Source organism: Styela clava, chromosome 1 (genome assembly GCF_964204865.1).
Source record: "Styela clava chromosome 1, kaStyClav1.hap1.2, whole genome shotgun sequence".
Lineage (NCBI taxonomy): Eukaryota > Metazoa > Chordata > Ascidiacea > Stolidobranchia > Styelidae > Styela > Styela clava.
The window spans coordinates 5759412-5771114 of NC_135250.1; the positions used below are offsets into that span (position 1 = coordinate 5759412).

An 11703-nucleotide genomic window follows, 5' to 3' on the forward strand; every position below is an offset into this window, starting at 1 on the left:
GTATACACATACCGTACGCGGTCAATTCTCGCGCTGTAGCCTGTATAATATATGTATCGGTAAGATATATATTTATTAAAGAATATTGTAGAAGGATGAATTGCACGCCACATTTGTTTTATTTTGTAATTATTATTACACTCGAGTCCCGCTCCCATCTGATGGTTATAAATCTTGGATTAAAGCATGAATGGTCGGAAAAGATAATAATAGTTTTTGGTCGCACGGGGATCAGACATGTTAGTGATAAAAGTGTCGGTTTTAGTGTCACAATCTCTCTCAATATGTTTTAAATGAAAGCGTAAATTGCATCTCACATCAGTTATTAGCATGTCAAAACGACTGATTGACTGCAGCTGCACTATTTTTTCTTTGCTGTTTAGCGTAAAATGTATACACGCCACTAATGTGTTCATTTTGCTCTTAGCATCATACTTCTTACGTGATATGACAACCTATAGGTATCCACATTTATCATTAAATCATGTATTTTCACCGCTCTTGTACGCATGTCAGCAGCATGCGTTTGATCTCATCGTGTTTGCTTCACAGTTATTGGTGTACCACAAGTTTAAATAGTATCTCATGGTGTCCATAAGATTTCCTTTGCACATTACGTTTTTAAATTTCATTAGGGCGTAGTTTATACCGTAGCGCCGATCAAAATAATTTATTAATTATATCATCGCCTTGTGCGTTTTCACACTTCTACCTGTGCTCACCAGAAGTTTAAAGAAAATTCTGAAGAAGTTGATGCTTATTATCTTTGATCACTCTTATACGTACAATCGGCATATGTTAAGGTCATGATGGTCCATAAGTATAATGGTATAAGGCAGCGGTTCTCAACCGGGGGCCCGCGGCTCCCTAAGGGGGCCACAAGGATGGGCTGAAATCTGAATTTACTTTTCACTTTAAAAGAAATCTCAGTTTTTCCTAGTTTGCTGCTCAACAAAGTTATTTCGCAGGGTGTTTTCGCTCTCCTTTGTGCAAATTGTTATAACATAATGGGATTTGGAATCTATCAATGAAAATAACCCTATTAATACCTCTGGAATATTAAAGTGGGGGCCATGAGTGCTAAAAGCCTCCGAAAGGGGGCCACGAGTCATAAAAGGTTGAGAACCACTGGTATAAGGTATACAAGTGTTTCTGGAACAGCTGATTATTCGGATGCAGGCTTTCTTTCTACAACTATGCATACTCAAAGAATGTGTTTATCACAACAACATAAATAACTTTATTAAATCTTCAAACATTAACAATATAAAACTGGACATAGTTGTCTCAATACACAATATGTATATATTATACAATTTGTCATTAATAAGTCTCGTTAAACCAAATCATTCATATCGCACTGCTACTGACTGGGTGGCCTCAAATCCTCGAGGTCTCACATTTTGTCTTTCATGTATCCTTAGTCATCAATTCCTTGAAATGAACCCTGTTTCAACATGACTTGCAATTTTACTTTTGTGATCAGGTCTTCTTTCCTTTCTCTGCTTTTCACTGATATTCCTTTAGACTTGAGCCAGCATGCAAGGGTGGCTGCATTTACTTTAGATAACTGAAATAATTCGGAGACGGTGTTTCACTACGCATTTTACTCAGTAAATTGAAGCTTTACAATAAAAAATATAGAAAACTGCAAAACAATGCTGACAAAAAAAAAACAGTAAGCCCTGCATTCACATTTTTCATAAGCTGATTTCAAGTGTAAAGATTTTAGGTAATAATAACTCATTCTGTATTCCACAAGCACGACTTTTTCGGATTCGTAATGAACTATTATATCATTAGAGGTTTAGTCATACAAGTATTTGTCAAATGAACTATATTTATATATAAAGGGGTTACTAGCAGGTATCCCAGATGTGTCTTGTACCACCACACTTCTCCCAATTATATGAATCCCACTTCAGACGGACTCTGGCAAAGAATTATATAAACCCGCACTCAGAATTACGCCTGGATTTTGCTTCATATTCTTGACAAACCAGACACACTGAACACCCCACATAACAAAAACTCAAATTTATTCAGAATCTGAACTACCTTATTCTCTCTGGCCATATCCTCAACATCAACATTTGATCTCACTTTAGGCCTCTTAACTATCTGCTGGCTAACACCATCAGCATTCATTGACAACTTTCTTTTAGAAGCTTCTGTCGTATTTCCTGCCATTTGTGAACCATCTTGAAGATTTCCTGCCACCTGCTCTCCAATAACGAATGTGAAATTTAGAAAAATTTGGAAATTTCAAGAACACGTCATTATTATTCTATATACTCACAGGATCGCCAACACTTGCTGTTTGAGATAGAAGCACTACGTTTGGATCGCTTGTATTAATGCTATTCCGAATTCGACAAATGCTTTCGTTTGCTGGTTTGAAAATCTCAGCGAAAGAATGCTTTTTCGTTGGTAAGTTTGCCGATGAAGACCTTTTAGTATGTTCAAAACTATGTTGTCTTTCATTCCGTGGATAGGACGATTGCATTGTGCTTGCAGAAGCGAAAAGTTTGTCAAAGGAATGATTTTTAGCTGATATGTGTTTTCTTTCTTCTGCTTGCCTCTCAAAGAAGTTTAGATTTGAATCTTGCGAGTTGCGATCAGTATGGGAAGATAATAACTTAATATTCCCTGTCTTGTCGCTTGAACATGGAATCACATCATTCACAAAGTTGTTTGCTGGTTTGAAAAGTTTGTCAAAGGAGTGATTTTTTAGAATATTATGAGGTGATGAATCAAAGCCACTGTCATTGTGCAGCATGGGGGATACACATCCTATATTACTATTCTTCTGTGCTGAAGTGGAGTAGCCAGCCTTTGCAAATAATTTATCAAATGAATGATTTTGCATTATTTTCAAAGGTGAATTTGATCCAAGATTATTGATTTTGTTCTCATTATTGGTGGCTCTACCAGGTGTTTTGTTCGCCACAGAATAAGTATTCTGGGAACTTTCAGTAGCTTTTGAAAACATTGAATCAAACAAGTGATTTTTGATAATCTTCAAAGGTGACTTCTTTTGCTTCATAAATGCTGGTGATGCGCTGCTGTCAGAAGTCAAATCTGTGTAACGAATATGTAACTGGTAGATTAAGTGCAGTGGCGGGATTGAAAATTTTAAAAAGGAGTTTTCTTTTGTATCGAACTAAAGATGACACGCTTCAATACATAACTTTCGAAACGCTGGATATACCTTAAATTGTCAGCTACAATGCATGTTACCCATTGGCTGCCCATTTCATCTAAAGTTTGAAGCAAAAACGGGATTGCTAATTATCACAATATTCCCAAGGATGGGTTCGCGCATTGAATTTTACCACTGGTTGTGTGTCATTTTAATATTTAAAATTGGATAACACAAAAGCTCTAAATTAGTGGTTTTCAGATTTGATTGACCAGACCAAAATTAGAAGCGGAAGCATATTCGCGGGCCAGGAGAAGATGCGCACGCAAGGGCGTGACACTTATATATATGCTAATATTGGTACGTATAATTAAGATACTGATAGGATTGAATTGTTACGAATATACACATGATTAAACTGTGATAATGGCGGTATCTAGAATGCAAAAAAGTAAAAACATAGTATGTTAAACTATTTGACTCAAGTTCGGTGGGTCATATTGAATTGGTACGCGGGCCATAATTGACCCGTGGGCCTTGGTTTGGGAAACACTGGTCTATGCATATCAATCATTTGCCTGTTTGCTGGAAGCTTTTATTCGCCAAACCAAAAAGGATGAAAATCTTACTTAATATGTGTTCAAATGACAGTTTCTTTGGTTGGTATTTCCTCGCAGCAATTCTTTGCTGAGTTTCCATATTCTGTGGCGTAACGTTTGAGTCATACCCACTGTCATCAAAATTGTGATCGAGCTGACGGTAAAAAGATTTTGAAAAATGAAACATTTTTTATTGTAAATATACCTTCTTATAATTTTGACATCCAGCAGTCACAGAAAGCTTTCTAGTTGCATTTGAATATCGACTTATAACATAAGTATATAAAATAAGACTTTATCAATAGATAGACAGTAATTAATTCAGTAAGCAAAACTTACTGCTTTGGGAGTCTTGTATGTTTTGCCAGCAGCCAAAGATGTTACAATTCCAGTGTTTGTTTTGTCTAGTTTTTGAAATAAAAATATGGTAACATAAAGTTAAACTTGATCCGCAAACTGTATGTAATAAATTACAAATCACTGATGAAACAAATTGCCTGACATGTTAGTGTGAAAGATATGCTGCTCAGAGTAGTAATTTTTATTAGGAATAATCTAGAAAACCTAACCCATTTTAATAATTCAGACAAGAATGATTTTATCCAGGGTTAAGGTTGAATTCGAAATCAGGAGTCAAAAAGTTCAGGCTTTTTCAATTGAAACCAAATTAGATTTCAAAAACATGTTAGCAAAAAAGGTGTTCCTAATTCAAGTCAAGAGCAAGACATCTCTCATAACGAATTGCAAAGTAATCTTTCATTTACATCTACTGGAAAATTATTCATTGCTTATTTTCATTTTTCAGCCTTAAAATAATTAGATATTTCCTAGTGTCAACAATATCATCTGTCCATTATGTGCAGATTTAATATTAGGATGATTTAAGTTACAAATTTGTTACCTCCTATTATTCCTTGTTTTGGAGTTGAAGTGGAAATGCTTGAGTGCTTCTTCGAACCTAAGACACAAATCTAGATGAGTTTTGTAAATTTTCATGCGGCCACGGTCATTTTGGGACAGCTCGAGTTTATCAGAAAATCGAGTTATCTAAATGGAATGACTCAGACTCGTTATCAACTAGTCACTAGCGAGACTTAACTCCGTGATCACTTGACTCAAATGTCCTGTGAGTATAGACACTTCTATCAAACAATGATCATTGCGTAAGATTCGCAAGTTGCAATTTTTACAAATACGAAATTTCCTCACCAGGCTTCTTTTTCTTCGTAACATCAATTTTTATTTTGCCGCCACAATTATTTGTTGATTTCACTTTGGCTTTAAATACTGGAATAAATTTTCCATTGACGTTAGTTGGCATTTGTATCTTTACTCTTGATGAAAGACTGTCTCTCCTTTTTCCCAAATTCGTCTTCTCAGCCTGACTAGAAGGGATCACTTGAGTGGCAGTGTGATCATTTTTTCCTGTTGTTTAATGAAGAATTTTGATTGAAAAAATTAAATAAATTTCTTTAGCTATAATTATGCTCCAACAGAAAATATTTTCAATTAACAAGAAATTCTTTTAGAAGTTGTTAATAGGCAGCTCGGAACTTAATTTCAGGTACATTATATAAAATAATTTAAAACATTGAAACTAATACCGGTACTTATCCTGGCATAGCAAACCCTATTTACAAATTATGCATGAAATCTTCTCAAACCGCCAGTGCTTCAAGTACTATTAAAAAGTTGAACCTTTGGTTTTATCAATAATTCTTTTTTCTGTGTTTTGTTGTGAAGAGGGTATAATATTATCTCCTTTATTCGTCTGTGAATGAAAAAATTTTATAATATATAAAAAAGGCTCTATATTATTACCTCAAGGTATTGGAATTCACGAATATGCTAAACCTGAATCAAATTTTTGGTGTTTGATATTTGAGGTCTTGCTGGCACAGGAGGCATTTTCTTAGTAGCCGCATTGTCATTCATTGTTACATTTAATAACTTTCCCGGTTTGATCTGAAGAAAATAGTAGAAACAATAAGAACTTCAAAAATCCTATAGGTCTACTATTTGTGTAACAAACTTTTGCGCTCCCGTAGTATGTGAACCAACACGGCAGACACCGGAACGTAGTATGTGTACAGTACCGGGTTAGGGTTAAGACATAATTTTATTCCAATTTTCCATATTATAGTTATATTATGAGTTTGGGGACTAGCCAAGGACTCCTGTAGTATTTGTACTTGAAATTATGGCCTAACCCTAACCTAGTACACATACTACGCTCCGGTGTCCCCCATCTTGGTTCACATACTACAGGGGTACCCAGATTTTCAACCAACCTGTGTTGCTTCAGATAAATTATTTGTCGCATAACATGGTTTTGAAGAATAAACAAGTTTAAATCCGCAAACTCTGTCGAATTTCTGATGCAAACATGTCATGAAATCCTGCAATATCACACTTGATAAAAAAGCATTGTGAAAAAATGTTGGAAGCATTATTGTGTTATCAAAATGTACCTTTATGATAGCTAGTCCATCACATCTAGGCATAACCTGTATCTCTCTTGTTCTCAAACAGCAGAGTGGATAGGTGAATAGCTGTTGTCCAATCAGTTTGAAATAAATGCTTCCGTATAACATACCTGTTTCTTCTTCTGGTAATCGTATACCATGCTTAAATGATACTGATAAGTTATATTAGTTTGCAATCTCTACAATACCCATCTATATGTGTGCTAGAGAATATAAATGCACAAAGTATCTTAGAACGTAATTATAATATATCTCAGGGAGGAAATTTGGCAGTTATCGTTATTATTAAACTTATACTTATTACAAAATGGTCATAGCCCCGGAAAGGGATAATTATAAATATGTGATTAAAAGATTAGACCAACTTATCAGCTTTCCTCTCTTTTGGGATACATATATATAAAAAAAAAATTTTATCCTATAACATACATGATTCTTCCAGTACTTTTTCAATCCAGCATAATCAGTGAAACTTGAAGATGAATCTAAATGCCTTCCCACAGGAATTTTATGTGAAACTCTGACTAGTTGTCCACGTTTCATTGTTGGTAAGATGTGACACCAGCTTCGATATATCGAAAATTCTTCTATCGCCATATTCTCATCTTCTTCAAAGTTTCGAAGCGCCTGATAAGGATTGAACAAAATTGAACAAAAAAAGAGTAACTTGGGACATTTCATATTATCGCATTTAAATTGTAACTCTACTAAGAATGTTTGCCGAGATCCAATACCATTTCTTTCATAGTTTGTTACTATTACTATATAAAGTTATTTGAAGTTGCAATCTCGGAATATTGTGCAAAAACATTATTTACTAAAACATTGTCAACACCTACTTGAAAGCAGATATCAAAACTTTGGATTACGGGTGGCGGGTTTCTGATTGCTTGTGGTCGTACAGTCAGAGTAATTTGTTCATCAGAAATAAGGATGTCTAAATCTGTAGAATTAATGCAGTCAATAGATTTACACAATTCACTTTCGTATATATAATGAACTGGATGCATAAACAATTTACATCATCGCCCTTGTTTCGACAATATTTAAAAAAAAAACAGTAGGCTACAAATATGTTTATAAAGTTTTTCTACCAACAGCTTCTTGTTTGTCTTTGCAAGTGACAACATCTGGTCCCTTAACTAAAAAATTGCCGATCATATTCCAAGACGCTGATATTTTGAATCGCATAGTGAAAGTGAAACATTCTTGTAGAACATTCAGCATAGCGGGACTGGCGTGTATAGGCTGTAAGAAATATAATGAAATCAATATAAAATAACACAGTAGTGAGTAGAGGGTTTGTACTATTGTGTTGGAATACAGTTAACAAATTTAAGCAAGCTCAAATACTGAACTATTCAAGATAAATTCACTTATTAAAGCTTTAGAATTCAACCGGTACCGGTAAATGATGGTGCTTAAACATTTTTTTTTTTTTTTTTTGCCAAATTTAAATCCATAGCCAAATCGGATTTATGAAAATGATGGTTTTGGTTTATCCAAATATATTATTATGTCAATTTAATTGCATGAATCCCAATTTCCAAATAATTTAGGTGTTAAGTATACAATACATGATATATAAATAATCACAAATATCAATTTTTTCAGATACATTTACCCATATTAGTTTGAATTGTGTCCACATTCATGAAATGTCAATCCATGTAATCCAGTGACCATTGTGCATACATTTTTTTTCATTTTCAGTAGTTATACCATATATATTATAAATTTAACCGATATTATCATTTAATATGGTGCTTAAACATTACCTGCAATCCTAACTTTTGACATATTGGATGCAGTTTCTTTTCCTTAAAATAACCCATGCTCATCACGACATCAATTAAGGTATCGTCATAGAAGTTCGGGGAAACCACGACCTCCCGACAGAGAAAACAAAGTTGCCGGCATTTCAGCGTCTAGAAAAAGAAAATAGTACCGTAATCGTAACGGTACCTTATCGGATAAAATTGAGTACTAGGCCTATATCACACTTACCTGTGTTTGGGGACAATTTGATGATTTATTATTGATCTTCAACACGACATGACAGAATTGTCGCAAAGGCGGTAGTTTTATGAAAAATATGCAGTGACTGGACATGATACAGACGATCCTACCGCACGTCGAACTTGTTGACTGTTAACCTTGCAGACGACGTCTGCAGAAACCTTATTCCGGGAACGTCATCGTACAGTGGTGCAATGAGCATATGCTGTTATTATATTATATTAGTACGATAGACGGAAGCAAAATCATTTCAGATAATAAATAATAACGCACCAAAAGAAAATCAAAAGTTATTCGATTTGTACTCAAATTTTTGGGGAAAAGTGGCCAAAAATATGAGGAAGTGAAACAAGTGCTGACTGGCGCTTTTTTTGTCTTCGATTGTTGCGTCACTGTGACTTTATTCCATGATTAGCCATTGTTGCAGAAATGAATGAGGAAGTTAATCAACGTGTAATCATTGATACCTTAACAACTTGTTAAGTCATCAATGGTACAATGGTGGCTCTCACCAATCTTTAAATTATGTTTTCCAGGCCTATATTCTTGTTACCACTTTCTAAAACAAGTGCCAGTATGCTGGCTTTTGGGAAAGAGCAAGTATCGGTATAATAAAGTGTTACCGTAGCTGCGCATCGAATTTGCGCTTGGGATCGGGAAATATACACACAAATTAGATGCCGAATGCTTTGTATAGCCGTACAGTACCGGTACCGTACCGTATAGTGATTGAAAAAGCAATTAATCTTCAGTATCATTATTGTTTTTATTACTAATGCCGAGACATATCACAGTACCATGAGTAGACCAAAAGATTTTGAGATTTGAACGAGGAGGGTTGGTAGCATAAAAGTCATATTGGGGATGGCAAAATAGGGATGGCGAAATACGGTCGAAAGGTGGCAGATTAGGGATGGCGAAATAGGGACGAAAAGCCAAATTGGGGATGGCAAAATGCGGTCGAAGCGTGGCAGATTAGGGATGGCGAAATACGGTCGAATGGTGGCAGATTAGGGATGGCAAAATGCGGTCGAAGCGTGGTGGCAGATTAGGGATGGCAAAATGCGGTCGATGGGTGTCAGTTTTTGCCAAATCGACTGTCATAATGCGCTGTTGAGTATACAGATAACAATTACCAATTGACTCAAAATTACAAAGAAATATGGCCAAAGTGTTTAGATTTGGGGCTGATGAAATGGAGTAGTACCTGTCAAATTCGGGCTGGCAAAACACAGTCGATGAGTGTCAAAATGGGATGGCGAAATGGGGTCGAAGCGTGGCAGATTAGGGATGGCGAAATGCGGTCGAAGCGTGGCAGATTAGGGATGGCAAAATGCGGTCGAAGCGTGGTGGCAGATTAGGGATGGCGAAATGCGGTCGAAGCGTGGCAGATTAGGGATGGCAAAATGCGGTCGAAGCGTGGTGGCAGATTAGGGATGGCAAAATGCGGTCGAAGCGTGGTGGCAGATTAGGGATGGCGAAATACGGTCGAAGCGTGGCAGGTTAGGGATGGCAAAATACGGCCGAAGCGTGGCAGATTAGGGATGGCGAAATGCGGACGAAGCGTGTCAAATTGGGGGTGGCGAAATAGGGTCGATTCCTGTCAGGTTAGAGATGATGAAATATGGTCGATGCGTGTCAGATTAGGGAGGGCAAAATAGGGCAGTGGGTTGACGGGTGTCATGTTAAGGATGGCGAAATGCGTGTCAGATTTGGAAACGAACATTGTCAAATTTAAGGAATTAATCTGATCAGTGTTTCACATTTTAAAATTCATTTAAAAGGCGTTTTCCGATTTTTCATCGTGTCTTTATTTTATGATTAATTTTAATGTTTTATATATTATTACATTTTTCTCATCAAGTCTTGAACATTTTTTTTATATTTTTCTGATTAATAATTTTAATACAATCTTTTAATGTTTGATATATTATTACGTTTCTCTCATCAAGTTTTGGGTACTCCTGAAGTATGCGCACCAAGATGTCGCACAACCTGAACCCTAACCTGAGGTTGTGCGCCAGCTTGTTGCGCATATTTCAAGAGGTCTGCATTGGCTGGCATAGCATTCTGGATCGTGCCATCATTTATGAGGTCATATGTTTTATCTCTTTCGTCATGGAAATTTCAATTTTTCCCTGGTATTATAGTCGCTACAATTTTTTACGCCACCCCGAAGCCTGCGATATTTCTATTCCAAATACTGTTATTAAACAATTCTTTTCAATTACAAATATTTCAAATTGCTCAAGTATATATGTAGAAGAATCCTGTTTTGCTTTAAAATATTTTTGGCATAATTCACGATCACACTGCATGAAGAGTTCATTCTCCGTGTTTCGTTAATTTCAATTCTCAAAATTTCTTTCGAAGTTAATTGGTTTCATAATTTGAATATAACCTTTTGATGTAAAGATGTGTTCGATATATTATGCTATAAAATGATTTTTATGATATTGGGTGAATTCCTATCTAGAGGAGAGTCTTTGAATAGGAATATACATTGTAGTATTACTCACTTTTGTATAATAATATTCATGAAAACGCGACAAACTATTTGAACTGCGTAAAAATGAAAATGCGACTTTTGTATAACACTGGAAAAGATACTACAAAAGGCAAGGTAATTAAACATAGGGATTTTGGTATAAACAGTTCAAAAACCAACTAATAGAAGATTACAACACAAAATGTTGGGAACCACCAAAGTCATCCATTTTATCGTTTTTGAGAAAGAAAATGTCGAAGACTAGTTTGACTTTTTAGGAATCTTCTTGCATGCTTTACTTCTTGAGGAACATAATTACCATTACTTGGTACAGAATCCAACCCATGTCTTACTGGATAGCGAAGGAGCAACTTATAAATTAATGTGTTACGTGTAACGCAAGTCTTGTTCTTTGTTGCAATTGAATTCCAAGGAAAGACGCATTTGCTACGAATTTTTCGTGCTGTTTGGAATAGGGTGGGTTTGACCTTGGTGCTATATATATCCGCATTGTTTAATATTTAATGATGCTTATAACTGGCGTAGTTTCGTGCACCGTTATTTCACGTTCAAATGCGTTTGATGAGGGATTAATTTTGAGCTAGTAATACGTTCAATATTCATATCTAATGATTGTAATATTTGTTCTGGTGTGTATAAGATACAAAAAGCCTTTCTAGATTTTCAATTGAAATTAAATGAAATTATACTTTCAAAAACTTATAGGCGAAATGTTTTGAAAACATTCTGCGCTGAGCAGGGTCTCTATAATTGTACGGACATTTAGCGAAATAAAGCCAGTGAAATACTTCCCTGAATATTCGACATCTACACTGGAGTCAAATTACTACTAATCTGCAACTGAAAATTTTCAACCTAATTGTTTTTAAACTTTACAAAACAATCTCAAACATTTGATGGTCAGAAAACGCTAATGTTTCATGTAGTAGTCAGGGAACACGCAATTTG

General features: G+C 35.5%; 1 protein-coding gene across 3 annotated transcripts; it reads right to left on the minus strand.

The window, feature by feature from the left end:
- Window positions 1-1222: 1222 nt before the first annotated feature.
- Window positions 1223-8733, minus strand: LOC144424488 (uncharacterized). Of its 3 annotated transcripts, XM_078113843.1 has the most exons (16): window positions 8235-8589; window positions 8006-8155; window positions 7322-7475; window positions 7067-7170; window positions 6657-6854; window positions 6213-6368; window positions 6033-6140; window positions 5596-5706; window positions 5440-5512; window positions 4951-5166; window positions 4643-4699; window positions 4081-4145; window positions 3772-3895; window positions 2300-3081; window positions 2059-2220; window positions 1223-1570 (listed from the first exon to the last, which is right to left on the minus strand). In XM_078113843.1, the coding sequence occupies exons 1-16, from the start codon at window positions 8337-8339 to the stop codon at window positions 1421-1423; spliced, it is 2715 nt and encodes a 904-aa protein (XP_077969969.1). In that variant the 5' UTR covers window positions 8340-8589; the 3' UTR covers window positions 1223-1420. The 3 variants fall into 3 exon arrangements, with proteins under 3 accessions (XP_077969969.1, XP_077969977.1, XP_077969973.1); XM_078113851.1 differs by lacking the exon at window positions 2059-2220 and having other exon boundaries at window positions 8235-8733; XM_078113847.1 differs by lacking the exon at window positions 6033-6140 and having other exon boundaries at window positions 8235-8731.
- Window positions 8734-11703: the final 2970 nt, after the last annotated feature.

What these genes read in the sequence shown, in the direction of transcription:
- LOC144424488 (XM_078113843.1), bottom strand. Translation starts at nt 8,339, where the DNA reads ATGTCCAGTCACTGCATATTTTTCATAAAACTACCGCCTTTGCGACAA. An exon ending in CAAATTGTCCCCAAACACAG is followed by an intron (nt 8,156 to 8,234) that starts GTAAGTGTGATA and finishes TTCTTTTTCTAG; the next exon opens with ACGCTGAAATGCCGGCAACT. An exon ending in GTTTTGATATCTGCTTTCAA is followed by an intron (nt 6,855 to 7,066) that starts GTAGGTGTTGAC and finishes AATCCTTATCAG; the next exon opens with GCGCTTCGAAACTTTGAAGA.